The following is an 18,847-nucleotide window of genomic DNA, read 5'->3' on the forward strand; positions in this document are numbered from 1 at the left end:
TGAAGACTTTAAAGGTTACTCTCAATAACTGTGATTTAATGTCAAGCAATAAATTCAGAAAGTGATAAAACCTAAACAAAAATGTACATTGCTGTATAGAAAGTACTAATATCAAAATAAGCTTAGATCAGATGACTGATAAAAATTTTTCCTTTAGATATCAAGAATTATAGTTTTTTTCTTTTGCTAGACATCTAACTGAATATGCAATTTTGAAAAAAATAATCCAATCCTGTATTTTCAGAAGAGATGCTTCTGCTTTGCCATATTGCCAGAACACAAGGGAAAAGCACCAAGCTAGCGAGACTCTAGCAATAAATAAATAAGCTTTTCCTGAAGCTCAAATTAAATGAATGCTGAGCTAGGATCTCTCAGTAAATGCTTTCTGATGAAGTAATACTGTATTTCTACATTGACTTTAGACAAGTTATCTGATGAATATTAATACACAGCTCTCTTACATATATAGGTCAATGATATCTAATAATTTGCATTTATTCTGAAAATCAGGGTCATCTACTACCACAAAACAACTTCCCTGCACTATTCAACCTAATTATTATAGTCCACAAACCTATTTTGTAAAGCTTTAAATTTCATCTTATATCAGTATTTTATGAAATGAGATGTAAATTAAAAGCTGAATTCATTCTGTGAAAGTAAGGTCAGCTGTGTCATAAGCATTCTGTTTTTAACAACGTTTTGGTGCTTTTTTTGAACCAACAGAATACAAAAGCAAAATATGTGTAGATGTGTATTAATAGTAGTGGAACCTCTCAGGTCACAAATCTGATATAGAAAATGCTAATTACTAGGGTAGCAAATAAAAACTTCTTTTTTACAAATATATTTCTAATTCAATGAATCATAAAAAAGAACAGATTGTCACACCAAAAGCAGAATAAGTTGATAAGTTGTTTAATCACCAACACTTCACACTCTAGATTTAAAGCTCCCTCCCACAACTGAGTCAATGTAAATAGCCAAAACTTGTAACTCAATTTTATTTTCCTCACACTTTCCTTACTGCTGCCTTGGGGATGCCTCATGGTAGCCCTCAGTATTTAGATGCTGATCTAGGAGGTCCCAGGTCTCTGAGAGCCCTGTGTCCTACTTGAGCATCTTGAATATATCAGTAACACAAATGCCTGCCCACGGGTAACTGCATCAAGTTAAAAACCCTCCAAGCTAAAAAAAAAAAGGCAATTTCTATGATCAGCCAAGTCCTTAGACTTAGTTTGTTTTCCCCCTGCACCTTCAGCCAGTTATAGAGCATATAATCTTGTTCTCCAACCAGAAGACTTTCCTTAAGGAAGAGAATTTACAGAGATAAAAAGAAAAAAATACTCATGGCATTACTATAATTAATTGCTGTAATTTTATACAAATAGAAATGAGAAAATCTGTGGTTAAGATTCTTATGACAATATTATACAGAAACATTGTGCAGAAAGGAAGTTTTAAACTACTTTTCTAATTAGACCTTATCCTCTTAAAGGCTCAGATAATTCATGGCAATTGCTATGCACCTGATGATACCATTAGGTAGTAAAAAATATTTGCATTTTTATTTAGTATTCCAAGTTACATTTGTTTTCAGAAACTTTGGGAAGTTGAAAGACAGGAAGCCTAGATGGAAAATTGCTTGCTTTTTACCCGATTCCTTGCAAAAAGTAAAATCGAGAAAGGTTAAAGTTTATTTGTTGCATAGTGACCGTGAAGACAATCTAAGCACCTTGGCAAATTTCTTTTGATTTCTCCTTTTATATATGCTCATCCAATCAAGTATTTTTCTCCTCCTTCTTTTCCTTCTGTAGAGTTTCCCAGAGTGGGAAACTCTGCACATACAACTGCTGTTAAGAGATAGCTCCTAGACTACTTCCTTACACTAGTGCTCTTTTTACAGGCCTAACAATAATAAGAGCTGCTTCTGCACAATTGTTAGAATAGAAACAATATTGTGCTATAATGATTGTAACAGCTTTGTTTCTATCACAAAGTCTTCTGTTTACTATTTTCATAATTATTACCCCATTATGATCTCAGCTTAACAAGGACAAAATTAACAAATAAATCACGGATATTGATATCTCTAAAATTTGCAGTAGTAAGTCTTTATGATTGGGCATAATTTTTTCAACTTTGCACTCAGTCTTGTCCCTGTAGTGAGACACACATATGATTGTTAGCTTCAGGGAAATGGCTCCATACTGCAATTGAGTTCTACTGATACACCTTCTAATTTGTGCAGAAAGAGATGGCAACTTAGAACCATGCTGCTGCTGGAGCCATTACAGGTTTGAGAGAATCTAGGACTGTCATCCAAAATCATGGGTGAAAATGAAAGAAATGTCAGAGAGTACCTCTCTGGTTTAAGGACTGCAGATTTGCTTAGGCACAATTCTTCCTCTGATGTTTTATAATCTTAATATTCCTGAGTATTCCCAAGGGTAATTTTTAAATATTTTACTTTTGGTCAAATTTAAATCTAAGGTTTCATGTACCATACTTTCAGAGCCAGTTTCCTGTTTTTAATCCAACAACAAAATCTGTGTTATCTTTTAAACTGTAAGTGCAAAGTTTTCATCCATATTTAATGTTTCTCATAATTATATCTGTAATTATAACTATAAAGCCTTCAACTCTTTCTGGTAACAAATTTTGTCTTATATCTATTCATTACTTTTATCATATTGAAAGATAAGATAGGGCATGCTTAAGGACTCATGGATTTACAAACAGCATAAACACAAAGCTTAAGCTTTGGCAACGTTCCATATTTTACATTTTAGCTTGGCAAACACAGACTCTACTAATCAAGAATTAGTAACTGAAGAGAATACCAGACAGCATCTGCTAGGGATAATTATATTCAAATCAACAAGCCCAAATAACCGAGGGCATCTCTTCCATTAATTTTTGATAAATCTTGAAATAGCAGGGAAATTCCGGAAGAATGCTAATGTGCCATTAATTTTTAAAGAACAAGCAGCTCAAGTGCTTAGCCTAACATCAAGCAAGACAAAAGAAAGAGCAAGCTGATAAAAAGTCTAGTTGGTAAAGAGTAAAGAACATTAATGTAGTAAGTGGCAGCCAGAATGGATTTAGAGAAAATAATACTCATCACAGCAACATGATTTTTGTAAGATTACAGATTTGTCAAATGAAATTGCCTATCTTGGACTTTGTAAAGCAATTAATTCAGTAACATATTAATTAATTAATTAATTAATTAATTCAGACTGATTAAAAAGTTGGCACTATATAATATCAATAAAGTACCAGCTAAATGGGCTGAAAACTGATTAACTGACATGTCAAAAACACTTCCCAGTGAAATTATCAAAATTATCTACCAGAATCAATGAGGGAAAAACATACAAAAATAAGAATAAGAACAGAAACATAAATAACAATAAGAACAATGCATTATGACAAGTTATCAGAATTACTTGGTTAGCTTGATCAAATAACCTAAAATATGCTTTAATACAGCCAAATGCAAGGTTATAATGGCATGATCACTGGCCTGTGGCCTATGCATTAAAAGGGATAAGAGGATGGAAATATTATGTTATAGAATATAGGTGCCACACAAAATTTGAGATGAGAGGATATAACAAGGCATCCTCTCATATTAGTCCCAATAACATCATGGCAAGAAAAAACTGCTTCTCCAGACTGTACACACATAAGCAATAATGAATTAATGTTCCTCTGCACATGAAACTTATACAAATCATGATTAGTATTACATACAGATTTTTGATCACAGTTTAATATTTTAAAAACTGAAGAAGTAATAGAAAAAAAGAAAATGATAACATTGAAGAAGATGGTTTGCAGAAAAAGATCTAAAGAGCTGAATAATGTTATTTTATTGAAAAACATATTGAAAGGTGCTTCAATTGTTCTAAGTGGATTCACACAGAGAAAATACTAGGAATTAAGGTTCTGTGTAATCTGGCATAAAAAATTATAACAAGAATAGAAAGCTAACAGTAGAAACCAGACAAATTAAAATGATGAATTAGGAACACTTCTTAACAGTGAAATAGTTTTTGTAAGAAACAAAAAATTTCCCTTGCTTATGCTGTTCTTCTGCAAACCAGTCAAGAATAGATACACACCTAGGAGATGCACTGGAGTCAAACACAAGCTATATGGTGTCATAGAAGGGAAAAAATTGAAGCCTGACTAGATGATACAATAGTTACTTTTAATTTTAAAATCAATATATAGATACTGTAATATCTTACTACTGCGTACGTATTTTCTTTCAGTAGTTTTCCCCAATGTACATTACTTTTTTAATATCTTGCAATTGAGTTTAGATCTTTTATTCACTATTTATCTGTTCACTTTCAGGCTCCAGTGTTGGAGGGGGATTTTTGCCAATTGGAGTCTGTGGATGAAACTTGGATAATCTTAGTTTTTTCCCATTTTAGAAGACAAAAATTACTTACATGTTTATTCAATAAATTAAGAAAACTTATGCACTTTCTTTTCCTGCCCATATTCAGTAATAAGGCACCATCACATCAGACTGCCTATTATGTGAGGCAGCAACACTGAGTAAAGTTGGGTTTGATTTTGATTGTAGTATTTTTTCATTTCACATGTGACCTAAGTTAGCATCTAAAAATGTACCTTTGATGTTGCTTCTATTGCCACTCACTGCACAGGAATTTTGAACAGATTCAGATTAAATCACTAACCTTATCTCACACTTCAGGGTGCAAAAGTTCAAAGATCCAACACCTCTTTGCTGAACCCCTAGAAGGAGCTGCACAAGTAAAGACTGCAGCTCTGATGTCCTGACTTACCCTACCTCATTTTAGGCAATGAAGACAGAGAGAGGGAAATACAACTCCAGAGGTTCAAGGTCAGTGGGTTCCTCCACACCTGAGGCACCCTTCTCTCTCTGACAGCTAGAGAGGAAATTCAGGGTATTTAGATTCCTAGCACAGGTGCTAACATCAAAGTCAGATGATTCTGTTCCCATGGCAGATCACTGATGTTACACAAAGACAATAGTGTCACGAAAAGAACCAAATAAGAATGCCCAAATGAAAACAGGATGGCTGCAGGTACTCAACAAATTTGACAAACCATTGGTTTGATCAACTTGTTACTGGCATTAGAGGAAATTAAATTCAACTTACTCAGCCATTACCCTTCAAAGCAACTAAGTCACTGAAGTTCACCACAGAAAAATGAGTAAAAGAAGAAATATATCCTATGGAAAGTGCTGAAATATACATACAAGTACTAGAAAAAAAGGTCAAAAAAGAAAATATCAGAAGTTCCAGTATGCATTTTTTATAAAGTAACATGCACAAACAGTACTAGTTTGAGATTTCATCAAATTCCACATGACATAACAACTCTATGACACCCCATTTTTGTGGCTGCAACAGTCAGTCCTGACACAGCTGAATTCAAATGGCAATTGCATGATATGTATGCCAATGCAAAACTTATTTCAGAAGAATCAAAATAACATGAATTAATGGCATTTACACAATGAAGGAAGCTGTCACTCTAAGTGCTTAATATACAGGACATAAACAGGAAGAGTTAAAATCAAATCCAGCTAGCTTGCATGAATCTGCATGTCACTGAGGTATATTAAATTAGACTTATTTATAAGTTGAATTGATCTCATACATATAGTGCTGTTATAATCTAAAACAGCATTAATTTATAGTATTTAGAAGAAAGACTAAAACCCACCTCTCTTGTCTTTTAAATTGCAACATTGTGAACTGAAATTTGTATAACAATCTAAGCTGAAGACTGTATCCAAGTTATTTTAAAGTATTTGGTGATTTTGAAGCTCAGGACCACTCCAAAAAATCTTAATGTTATATACTGGAATTCTCTGGATGAAATATAGAAAAATATCTTCTAAGTTGCTGTCTAACCACTATAAGGAAAACACAAGGCAAATAATCTGCACTGTAGGATTTGAAAATCTCAAGATTGAAGTTCATCTGGGAATTACTTCCATCAAAGTTTACTTGCACTTTTGGATGCCTCACCCACAAAGCAGAGTTAGCTGCATCCAATGAGTGGGGAAAGTTTTCCTGACTCTTTCTTTGGACCACTGCAACATGCAGTTTTATCTCACTAGACTTTTTCCTTAGGCACCAGACAGGGTGATCTTCAGGATGATAAGAAAATACTGCCCTGAATCCAAATCTGAACTACATGCAAAACTAATTCCTTCCTAAAGGTCATGTTGCAAAGTGTGAAGACCATACACAGGATGCCTTCATCAAATGCATTTACACACACCAGTCACAAACATCTGAAATGGCAGGAGATGTGACTTAACCCAGAAAAAGGGGCTGCTACCACTGAGCACCTAAGAGAAAAATTTCAACATCATCCAGCTAGTTCAAAAAGGAAATTAGCATTTGGTGACTGGCCATCTGACAAGGCCCATCCACCAAAGCTCTCACTTTACCTGGGAGAAAGCAGCTTGGTATCTCCAGTTGATAGCATGACTGGTACTCAAAGTAGGCAGGAAGACTTACTGCCAAAATTGGATTGCTGTGAAAGGGCTTCTCTGTCAGGGCATTGCAGGGAGAAGTATTAAAATACACAGCTGCAGACCTACAGTAAGGTCAAATAACTTTTTCAGGGATCTAAAATATTGCTGGGTTTCCAAGAGACCCAAATGTAAAATCTCAAATTGGTCTAGCCTTCAAGCCTTCAGGCTACCTCCAGCTCTAAAGAAAAACTGAATGAGACATTGACAGATTGGAACCAAAGCTTTGTCCTCAAATAGCAGCTGAAAAGCCCTTCTCATTAACTTGCCAGGTAGAAGGTGTACAATAAGTTGGTTTGGATTGTAGTTTTAATACTGCTACTGGGCAATGGACATGACAATTAAGAAAAGAGTCGGACAGCACAAAAGGCTAAACTGTACCAGGTAATGACTCTTGCTCCTGCTGCCTTGGCAGGTGCCCCTAAGAAGGAGAAGGCATGAGGACACTAAGCCTTCATTTGAGGCAAACTGGAGATGAAGACAAGGAGCTGAAAGGAAGAAGGTGGCAGTGATGTAGGAATTTGTGAAGAAAACTGGTCAAATCACACATCAGTGAACCCAGCACAGCCTGCTACAACAGGGACAAAAGGGTGGCAAGTATTTTAGGCACTGGAAAAAAAGTGAATGTGGTATGCATTTGTGCCAAGTACAAAGAGCGTAGTTCACTGAGTATAAAGGCAGGTCTTCCACACTAAGGAGTGACATCAGATTTGGGGGGATTTTCTTGAAATTTATTAAAAACTCTTGTATCTTATATGAGAGAGTGGCAGGGGAGTGAGGGCCAAACTACATAAGCCAGTGATAAGAGACAAATGTGAAGAGTGAGTACAAATTTATTTTATGTAACTAGAACAAAAAAGTTATTGATAGCACCTCTGATAGTAAAAAGCATGTTTTGGTGGGAGGTTTGGACTTTCCATGTGGGGTAGGATGAAAAATGAAGTTGGAACATTCATGAATAAGCTCTCACCTTAGCTGGTACACAAAGGGAGATAAAACAATAAAAACTGCAGGAAGCCACTCTCTCACTTCTGTCCTAATGTACAATAGCTCTGCATCCAATCCTCCTCACTTCCAATGTGCCTCCCTTTAAAAGGGATGTAGCAAAGGCAAATTGTTCTTCGGATGTTCTGGACCCTTTGTTATGTCAAGAAGGACTACATAAAATCGCAGAAAAATAAGGTTGGATACGAACACTCTACAGGACATTAAATATAGTTTACTGCCCCAGTCTATTTCTACTTTTCCCAAGAGAAGTTCCCACAGGCTGTTTTAAAGATCCTCAGGAGTGAAACTGGGAGCCTGTCTAAGAAATAGGTGCAACTTTATACCTACCACTGCAAACTTTTTTCTTAATGTCCTGTCTAACATGAAATTTTCATCCTGAAATTTTGTACATGCACTTCTTATTCCAGTGTATTACAGAAAGAGTGACCATATTCCCTTTTGCACAGAATATTCCCATATTTTGTGCAAAAGTGCTTATCCACACAAAACCTGTGATGTCTACTACTCTTTAAAGTCAAAAAACTGCTCAACACTCTTTATCAATTCTGAACTCTCTCTATATATATTTTTTCCTTTAGACTCTCTCCAGACGATGCCCGTATGTTGTAAGATACTACAATTTTACATTTTTACATGCACACAGTACTGTTGATCTCCATTCCTCCATTATGCTTCTAAATCACTTTATGCAGAACTACCTTTTCCACATGACTCACTATGCTGTATTTGTACAGCTGGTTTTTCCTAAGTGCAGTATGTTGTCCCTGCTGCCTTTCATCCAACTTTTCAGAGCATTTCTTCAATGTTTCAATACTGTTGTCATTCTAATCTTGTCTTTCGAAACACGGGCAGTCCTTCCCAACCTCACATCATCCTCAGTGCAATAAGTGTACCACCATGCAGGATATTAATGAAACTCCACAAAGCACATGGCAGACTTATGAGGATCCCTGTTCTTTCTGTTCTGATATTAATAGCATCTCACTGAGCATGTTTTTTAAGCAGTTTTGGACCTATTCTATGATTATTTTCACCTCAACCATGTTTCTCCTTCCAGCTTACAAAAATGTCCTGTAAGACTGCTACAAAGCCTTTCTAAACTAAAGAAATATGACATTCAATTGACATGGCTGTTATACTGCCATAGGCAGTTATATTTGTTTGACATGGTTCATCCTTTAGAAATCCTTATTAGCTTCTACTCATTTCCTTGTTTTGTTCCAACTGCTTACAAAAGTTTTGTTTACCACAGAATTCTTTCAGGGAAAGAAGTTAAGCCTAAGTATCCCAGATATAATTCCCTGGCTTCTCTTGTCCTGTCTCCTTCCTCCTTTTATAGACTTCTACTGTTTTCCTGCTTCCCACTCACTCTCCACAAGTTCTCAGAACTAATAAAATAGCTGAGATGATGGCTTCAGTGTGCTCACAAATATCTTGGGATGGATGAAAATTCCAGCATTTCCTAGGCCTTACTGAATTGCATTAATCCAAGGGAGAGGAATAGAATTTAGGCATCACATTCAGCTTCCAGGCAACAATACAAAACTGAAAACAGTCCTCTGGTTTTCAAAATAGTGTATTACACAGATTACTCATGAAAAGAGATCTGAAACAAAATGGAAACAGATCTCTTTCAAAATTCTCTCTCAGCATTCTTTACAAATGTTTGCACATCTAGAAGTGATTCTTTTGCACAGCATTTCCAGGTTAAATTGGATGTACTGCTATATCATCTGTGAATGTCAGGGCATCCACAGCCTTCTCTATTAGTTGTCTGGATTCCTCTTCCAATATAAAATAAGAGAATCTTCCTAGCTTCCTTCATGTTTAAGAAATCAAACACTACCCAATCACTCATCAGGCAGATTCAGTGGAGATCACTCTTGGGATTCCATTTTTCTGGGAATGTCTGGTCTTTCGCTCAATTTTGTGATACACTGGAGGAAATTCTGACTTCTGGAATCCTGGTCTCCTGCTGGTTTCCATGGAAAGCTCAGTACCCACCAGACATTATTTCTGTACAGTGATTATCAGGTAAAAATCTTGTGGCTCAATATAAAACTTTCCCTACAGCAAAGAGGAGATTATGTTATTCAAATTCTTGTATTTATACTGAGCCAATTTCCAAATAATGTAAAAAATCCACTCTAGTTTACTCAAAAAAACTTATTCTTAAAAAAATCTCATAAAAATTGACCAGCTGAGAAGAAATTCAATCAACTTTGATGTCTGCACTGAGACAGAGAATTGGGTAAACTTAAACTGCTCCAAATCTTAATACAAACAAGTACATGTCATTACTGAGCCACCAGGAGGTGAAATAATTGGGTTCTCATCATTCTATCCTAGACCATCACTAAAAAGTCATATTTTTGTTTAAAACTGAGCTGGAAAAACAAAAACAGTGTAAAATATGTGTTAAATTAATTAACAGTGTAATTACTTTGGGTAAATATCCGTATCACAATTCTAATAAAAAACAGGATTTCTGCTTAGAAATCACATGCCCCGTGAAAGTGACAAGAGCCCAACTCCTGAAGGCTCTTTCTCCTGGGCACCAATACTGCTCCCACATCAGCACTCTCATCCATTCCTCTGACATGAAGTAAACTGAATTACTTCTCTTTTTGACTGATGCTGTATTTTAATTGGTTTTGGTTGGGGTTTAAACAACATCAGGCCGGGAAAAGTAAATTTTTTCCATTTCTCATGTCCCTGAGGAATTTATCCTAGACATGCTACCAGTAAGAGAGATTGTGAATAAGTCCCAAAGACAATAATAAAGCAGATCTGGTTGTCCACTAAAATCAATAAATTAATGTGCTCTGTTAAAGAAGTCCCATTACACTGATTTTTTGAGCTTGGGCTTTGATTTCTTCCCTTTCTCAGAAACCTAATTACTCATTCTTACTTTCCCACTGCTGTTGTAAGACAGAATCTCAAATTCTTTTTGTTCTTTTTAATTGTATTTATTTCCTCTATATCTAATAGATATTGTGGTGAACTTTCAGCTTCAGTCTTTGAAGATGTTTTCTGACATTTTCGTGGCTTATCCATAGACAGATGGAAAGATGACCAGAAGCCTCTTAGATCTTTCCATTACTCAGTAATTACTTTTCTTATCTGTTTTCCTGGGGATCTCCTGTTTTAAACAAGAAACTTTGCAAAGAAGGATTTTAAATTGACCTCCATGGTAACAGGCAGACAGGCCTACAGAAATATTCAGCCTATACCTTATCAAAAGTGTTAAAAAGAGGCACCTTAAAGAATGACTTTGGGAAAATAGGTGAGTACTACAATTTATTACAATTTATGGCAGTTAGCCATATTAGCTTTTTCTCCTTTGATGAGACTTCCTTTCCCTTAGCTCCAGTGCAGACTGAGATTTACAAAAGGAAAATTTACTGTTGTGGAATACATATAAACTGATCATGTGCTTTGGAATTATTCTTGCATAGTCAAATGTATCTTGGGAGCAAAAATAAAGAAAGCAGTAAGTAGCTACAGAACTGATACAGAAAAAGTTTCTTTCTGCTGTACTGTGTGAAAGTACCTTTTGTATACTGGAGGTTATGAAGAGTAAATTGCAGTAGATCTGGGAACACAACTATTTTCACCTTATATTGTATATCTCTGAAATTAATCTCAGTTATAACAAAAAAAAAACACAAAAAAAAAAAAAACAACCCTGTCAAACTGTTTAAAACATATAGATTTATCAAGATAATTGGATTTTATATTTCAAACACACCATCTTTTAAGCAACTAAAGAATATCGATACTATGGAAATCTACATAATATACCAATTCTTGACAGGAAAAGATAGTGGTTGAAGATATCATCAAGAAAAAATTTTTACAACATAGTAGAAAAAAGACAAGTCATAATCACTTATCTTAAATAGGAAATAGAGTAATAAAATTGTATAAGAAGAAGACAATATTCCTTATAGGGAAGACAACTGTAAGAATACAGGAAAAAAAGGACTTATCAAATGACAACAATAAACTTTTCAGCCTTTGTAAGCAAGTCAGATTTTGCTGATTTCTCAGGCAGAATGAAAACTCAGATTGTGGTTAGCTCACTTCAGTATTTTTGTTTGTCATAGCTAACATCAGAAAATGACTCAGGAGGTGGAGAGACAGGAGGTCAGGCAGTGTGGGCATTGAGAAGGATGGAAAGATAAAAGAACTTGCTGCAGTCAAAGAGGCAATAAGTGTATGAAGAAGACACCATGTCCTTTCAAATAAAAAAGAACAGGAAGATTTTAAGACACCATTTAAAAATGAAACTTGACTCTCCCATAATAATTCATAAGGCAGTAGACTTAAAAGTGATTTCTAAAATGTCAGAAATAGATGAAGTCTTGACCACAAAAATAAGATTTTACCCTTCCTGTTTGCCATGGAGTTCTGCATAACAAGAGGCAAATCACCTAAAATTAAAGCTCTCAGAGGTGGTCACTAATTGGATGGTTTTCATTTTTCTAATCTTGACTTGGGAGCCCAGGATCTGGTTGAAAAAATAATGAAAATTTACAGCTGTGTATCATTAAAGACAGAAGTTATTTAAGGACAAGTACAGCCAACTCTGGCCACTCTCCATTGCCTGGAACTGAGCCACCTGAAACAGAGACACAGACTCAACCTCTGAGAGGAATGTTTAACCCTCATTGTAAAATTGAGAAACTGAACCTCAAAACAAAAGAAAAATTTGGCAAGGCAATTTTAATACTTTTGTGCTCTATCACATCCCAGCTAGTAAACTTTCCCGGATTCAGAAGTGACATGTCCCCTTCTTTCTAACTATATTTTGGACCAATATCTGTCCATATTGTCCTCTTTTTGCACCAGAACTTTTATTTCTTTCTCTATTTTTCTAGCCCATGGTGGGAATTATAAATTTCTGGAGCTAACTCCAGGAAGGTCAGTCCTGATCTACATGAAGAAGGCACACCCTAACTCCAACCTGAGCTTCTGCACTGCATTCCTCAAAATTTAAAACAGGAACAAATAGGTGTAAGTCTTCACAACATATAATGATGAGTATTACAGACAAGAAGAGGAAATCAGTACTTTCAAAGTAGGAATGAGTAGTATGCCAAAACTGAGGTATACATCCACATGTCAATAACAAAGAAAAAAAGTATCTTGTTCTTTGGAGGAGCACCATTCATCAGAATAATTGGAGGAACAACTTTCAGGGAAAAAAAGTGGTGTCCAGTGTAACTGTAGTCATCATACACAATCATGGGAGCTCATTTAAAATTACAAGTGTGGTCTGGAGATGGCAAAAGTGATTAACTGCTTACTGAAGGTGCCTATCCTAGGTACCTTAAAAGTAACTTAAATTAGATTTCTAATACTTATACAGCTAAAAACATATACTTGATGATATTGAAAGAAAAAGACGTTAACGCAAGATATTCAACCTCAAGTCCGAAGTTCCCTCTGTTCTGCACACTTGACTTTTCCAACTTTAACCCTATTTAGGCAGGTTTTAAATTTTATTTTATACACTGGATATTTGTCCCTTTTAAGGTTTTCCTGTAATCCAGCCTTTCAAAAACCTAAAATTGAAGGGTTTCTGTATACCATTGAAAAAAAAAATAGTAACACTTATTCAGAGAGCAGCCTGACATGTATAGAAAAACTTAACAGATTTTTATGGGCAGCGTCAAAGTTACAAAATTAAATTTCCATGTGGCAAACATTACTATGTCACATTTCATCTTTTTCTGCTGATTTCAAGGAAAAGTTATATTCAGTGGCACAAGCAATTACATGATGCCCCATCTTTCCTGTATTGTGTATTCCACTAATTTTTTTTTAAACTAACATTCCATAACTCACAGAATTGCAGACCTTCTCATTACTACAAGCAAATTTTTTACAAAGAATTTTTTCCCTATGTCTACAGGAAACTGTCAAATATCTGTGCTATAAAGATTTTCTCTTAAAAAAAGAGAGGAACAGTTAGAATGAAAGAACATATCTGCATGAAGTATACAAAGATCAGCTCCATATTTTACTATATCATTGATTATATAATCAGGAAAATGTCCCAAAGTAATTTTCTTTTTAATTTAACAAAATACCATACTTTGGTATTTGGTCTAGCATGTTCTCAAATGATTTTATAACCTTTTTTGTATCTGCCATTTCTAATTTTATATTTGGTACTTTTTAGGTTCTATTTTAGAAAAAGCTTTAAGACAGAGTTTTGCAATCATCAGCAATTTATTCAGCTCACTAGCAGATTAAGTGGTATTTTGCTTTCTTACAATGTTTACTCTATTAATTTTGCGTTCTGACAAATTCAAAACAGGAATAAAAGGATCCAATTTTCACTAAAATAAAGGCCACAACTCCAGACGCAACATCTCCCTATCCAAAGGAACAGGGACCAAACAAAGAAACAGATGCAATATGTTTCTCACAATGTAATGGTACTCAAGGACAGTCAAACCCTCAATTCAACAGGACAGGTAAGTACATTATCTGTGATTTTGTGAGCCACCTCAGTGACTCAAGAGGCTGCATTGTACTTTGAGATAATCCTGTGGTTAAGTACATGTTGAATCAAGAACATGATGTATACTCAATCACCAGCATAAAATATTTATCATCAGTATTTTTCAAAGGCTGGGGAAAAAAAGGGTCTTTGAATCAGAGCATCAGGTCACAGAGAATTATTACTTCAGAAAGGGCCTGAGATACTGGAAGAGGTTGCCCAGAGAGGTGGTGGATGCCCCATCCCTGGCAACATGCAAGGTCAGGTTGGACAGGAGCTCTGAGCAGCCTGATGTAGTTGAAGAAGTCCCTCTCATTGCAGGGATGTTGAACTAGATGACTGCTAAAGGTCTCTTCCAGCTCAAACTATTCTGTGATTGTATGATTCTAGGCTGTCTTTAGGTCTTGGCCCATAAAAAAGACATTCTAGGGAAAGAAAGAAGAGTGCAAAAGGTGATAAATCATTAGTGACCCAGGTCGGCCACAAGTGCCAATGCTCTTCATAAAAGCCCCCTCTGCTTTCCTGCTCTGTCACCTCCATGTCCCACCCAACATACAGAGTCACTCAGCCCCCTAAGTCAGACCATAGCCAAATGCTACAACTTGTAACCTCTCTGTCACACTTAAAATTTGTATTTTTCATAATTCTACTTTTTGTTTCCTCAATTTGCCTTAGTACATTTTGCTGGACTGCTTTTAATCTATCAAGCACATTTTATATCTACTAATGCCAACTAAAATAAAACAAAAGCAATGAAAGAACAGGCCCACATCATGCCTGCACAGGTGAACTCACCCGGGCTGTGTGTCGTCAGTCACACAATGGTACGTAAAAGTTCCAAACATCTGCACACCCAGGATCCCATACAGGAGAAGAAAGAACAGAAGGAAAATTGAAACGCTCCATATTTGCTCTCCAGAACGCCTGGCAAAAAGATAAACAGGTCACTGAAAGCACAGGCAATGTGAAGCCTCCTCTGAAAATTATAGAATCTATAGAATAGAAAATATGCTCATGCAAAGAGAGCAGTATTTCATCCTGCAGAACATTTCTCCTTAAAGCTTCTCTCACTCTGTGCACAAATAGAAAACGGGGCTGTGATTTTTTTTCTAAGTCACTAAGTCAGGGTAATTAAACCAGCTGAAAACTGCAAAGGGTGGGAGAAACACCCAAATAAAATGTGTAAAATGTGGAAAATCTGGCTTTTGTAAAATAATATTTAATGACTCATACAGATCAGATACAGTAATGAAATAAACTTGATACCGAATAAAGACCAAAAACTCTTTCACATTACCATGACATGTTTTTTTGCCATTACATGCTGTACCAAGCACACTTCCATGTGTTTCTTTGCCTCTCTGTATACACACCAGTATAAGAACACGGGCAACTGGAATGGTCAGGGCATATGCTCATGTAATGTTATTCATAAATATCACCCTACTAAGGGTATTCACTTTGATTATTAAATGGCCATATTAATGGAACAGAATTTACTGCCATTGGTTGAAAATTGCTGGCTACATTTATTAGCAAAACTACTTAAAAATTTATTTAAACATTTGAAATTTCTGATTGTTTTCTAAAAAACTTAATGATTCCTTAAACATAGAAAATAACAAGAATTTTTTAGCCAGAACTAAAACTCAGGAGAAAAACACCCATTAAGCATGAAGGGTCGTTGATTGACTATACAGTCAGTCTTTTATGTCAAAACATAAATAAGCTTTGTTATTTTTCAGACAACAGCCTTACTTACTTCAAGATATTTGTTATCCTAGTTCTTGGCAGCTCAAAACGAAAATATATTCGGAATGCTCGGATCATAATGAGTGGTCGTGGAATCCGTAACATGCCCCAAGGTGACATCTGGTCAACTATTTCAGCTATTTCAAACACCTAACAAAGAAAAGAATCAACAGTTTGTCTTGAAGACCCTGTCCTGTCCTGCACCTGTGTTCACTTCCAGAGCTTTTAAAAGTATTAATATTATACATGTTTTTTATTTTAATTTTCAATCTTGGATTACTTTACAGTTTATTTCTACCACACTTATTAGAAAGAAAAGTATTTCCAAATACTTTAACTCACTTCTAAATTACCCTAATGAAAATCAGAAAATATACTCTGCCCATGTTCATTAAGTTTGAGTCGCAAACAACTCAAGAAGACTATGCAAGCTTGTGCCAGCTGCCTGTTTCTGTGCCAGTCCTACCCCACATGTTTCTCACAACATTGTTGGAAGTATTAATATATTTTCAATATGAAAATCAGTATCTGTTAACATTGCACAGCACTGAGATTTTTACTGTGATATAAAAGTACATGTACACAGACTGCCTATAAGTTGCAACATGTTTATAAGTTCTCCATTTAATTCCAAGTGCATAACAAAATTGTACATTTCCTAGACTCCACTTACAATATAAATTTCAGCCAAGGCACAGGACAGGGAACCATTTCTTCAATACACTGACAGGTTATGCACTCAATAAAGAGTATTTAGCTGAACAATTGGGTGCAAATATCTTGTTTTAATCCTTGTCTCTCACTCTTGGAGAGTAACTGCTTGATTTAATGTTTGTACAAAGTACTAAGAAAATGGAGAGGGAACCTGGCAATTCATAAACTGGGTAATGTACAGTTCTTATCTGTAACAATCAACCTTCCTTCTGCATGTGTACAAGATGTACCAAAGTCTCCCCTGTGTAAAAAGCGGAAAATTACAATGTCTGTTAAAATTGTCAGAAATTTTATAAGTGCCTAACAGCAATCACTACAGAACTTTTACAATCCTTATGTTATTGTAAGCTCAATGTCACAGTTTTCAACCTGTTCTTATCCAGAAAACCAGCTACAGTTAAGGACTGATTGATTTGCAGGACAAAATTTCCCCTATACCTTAATGCTGCCATTTTTTGGAAAAAGTCCAAGTTCCTTGCTTTATAAAAAATGATCAAACTGCTTCCAAATGTTTTGGGTTTTTTTCATTGTGCTTTAATATGAGTTTTGAAAAATGGCTTGTTAGGTATGAGTGACACTGTATGAAACCACTCCACTCAGGATATCATTACAACTACAGAATGGCAAACATCTACCATTGGAATAATTCTCCCTTAGGTGCCTGAGATAGTCACAATGGCACCTACTAGACTCACTGGATGGAAATGAGTACAACTGCCATGTGGAGTAAGAGAGAAATGTGTCTCTGAAGATCCTCTTTCTCCTTCTGTCTGCACAGGGTTTATGTTAACAAGCTTCAGATCAAATAAGAAAAAATAATCAAGATAAATTCTACTACTAATACAGATATGCTGCAATGTGCAAAATAAATCTGTTGATTCAGCATGGTTTTTCAAAACAATTTGATCCATGTACAAGTATACTTCCACAAATCACATTTGATTGTGCCATGTATTTTTCACAATTAAGGAGCTATTAATTGTAAGAGGAAGTGAAATGATTACCTGTAAAACCAGTGACACCCAAAGACAAAAGACCATGAATCCATCAAACACACACCAACGATCCTTTACATAGGAGCTATCACCCTACAAGAAAGGAAAGCTAAGAGGTTAATTTTTGTTTATTGTCAGAACTTACAAACTTCGTAAGTAAGAGCTCTTGGAAGAGGTCTTTAAAATTGCACAGCTCTTCCTGTGCATTTTTAAAAAGCCACTTTTCAAAGACTCCAAAAGACTAGTATCTGGATCAGAATATACTGGAAATATATACACATTGTGTGGGTGAATAAATACTAACTTCATTCTTGCATGACATTTCTAAGTTTGTGTCAAAAAAACCTTACAAAGACTGCTGTAAATCAAAAATCACACAAAAAAATGAACACTGGACTTACTTTTCCATTGTATTTTCCATTATAAAATATTTACACAGGAAGATCAGTGTAAAATGCTAGCAATCTAGTATTGTGCTATTCAATTATTTCAGTATTGTTGAACAGCTTCAATTAAATCAGTATCATTTTACATTCATTTTTTCATTAGTTCTCAATCATGTTCCATGCTCTGGAGAAGCCTTGCTATTTCAAAAGCACTTGACAGTAACCACTGTAACATCAGAACATGGCTTTGGTGACAGTCCAATCCAGACATCACTCGTAAAAGGCAGCATGGAGAATTCTGCATCCAAGCTCAGTTTCCTTTACTCTGCACTATTGTCAACCTCTGTTCCAGTTTGCATGTTTCAATAACCTCATGTTCCACACCATTCCTGACAACATGCCCTCTACTGCAAGCTATAAAAACACTTCTTTGTTGGGCTGCTAATGCCTGACACTTCACTTCAAACATTGAACTTAAAAATATCTACATTTATTAGACATATTATGGCTAAGTGTTCGATAGCTTTGTGTACCTCGTGGAGCACAGAGGAAGTTGGGGAAAAATGCATGTAGAGAGATGAAGCTTGTTGAAAGGGAGACTAGACAAAAATACACCTAAGGAAAGTGGATATCCCATTCAAGTAGAAACATATGCAGAGAAAATGACAGCACATCTCAGGACACAAAATCACACCTTTTTAAATGAAGCTTCCCACAGATTTAATAAGTCTTCCCTGTCTTATAGGCTCTTTGGGTCCTCTTAAGTGATCTTCCACGTGCAAATGGCAATGTTTGACATCCACTTTTCACAGTCTAATTGGGGAAAAATTATTGTCATGTCTCAAGAATCTTGAAGCCATTGCTGGACTTTGGCCTCGTATGTGAATCCTGGCTTTAAAAACATTTTTCTTTATCTCAGTTA

The 18,847-nt window shown here is 35.6% G+C and overlaps 1 protein-coding gene across 3 annotated transcripts in view; it reads right to left on the reverse strand.

The window, feature by feature from the left end:
* Positions 1–18,847, reverse strand: part of NALCN (sodium leak channel, non-selective) — a 224,550-nt gene that overhangs the window by 177,481 nt on the left and 28,222 nt on the right. For all 3 annotated transcript variants that reach the window (XM_063149615.1, XM_063149612.1, XM_063149614.1), the window contains exons 4-6: positions 17,549–17,632; positions 15,841–15,980; positions 14,874–15,002 (exon numbers count right to left, since the gene is read on the reverse strand). In XM_063149615.1, the coding sequence (XP_063005685.1) occupies positions 14,874–15,002; positions 15,841–15,980; positions 17,549–17,632 (353 nt within the window). The remainder of the gene's footprint in view (positions 1–14,873; positions 15,003–15,840; positions 15,981–17,548; positions 17,633–18,847) is intronic.

Source organism: Melospiza melodia, chromosome 2, assembly GCF_035770615.1.
Source record: "Melospiza melodia melodia isolate bMelMel2 chromosome 2, bMelMel2.pri, whole genome shotgun sequence".
Classification (NCBI taxonomy): domain Eukaryota; kingdom Metazoa; phylum Chordata; class Aves; order Passeriformes; family Passerellidae; genus Melospiza; species Melospiza melodia.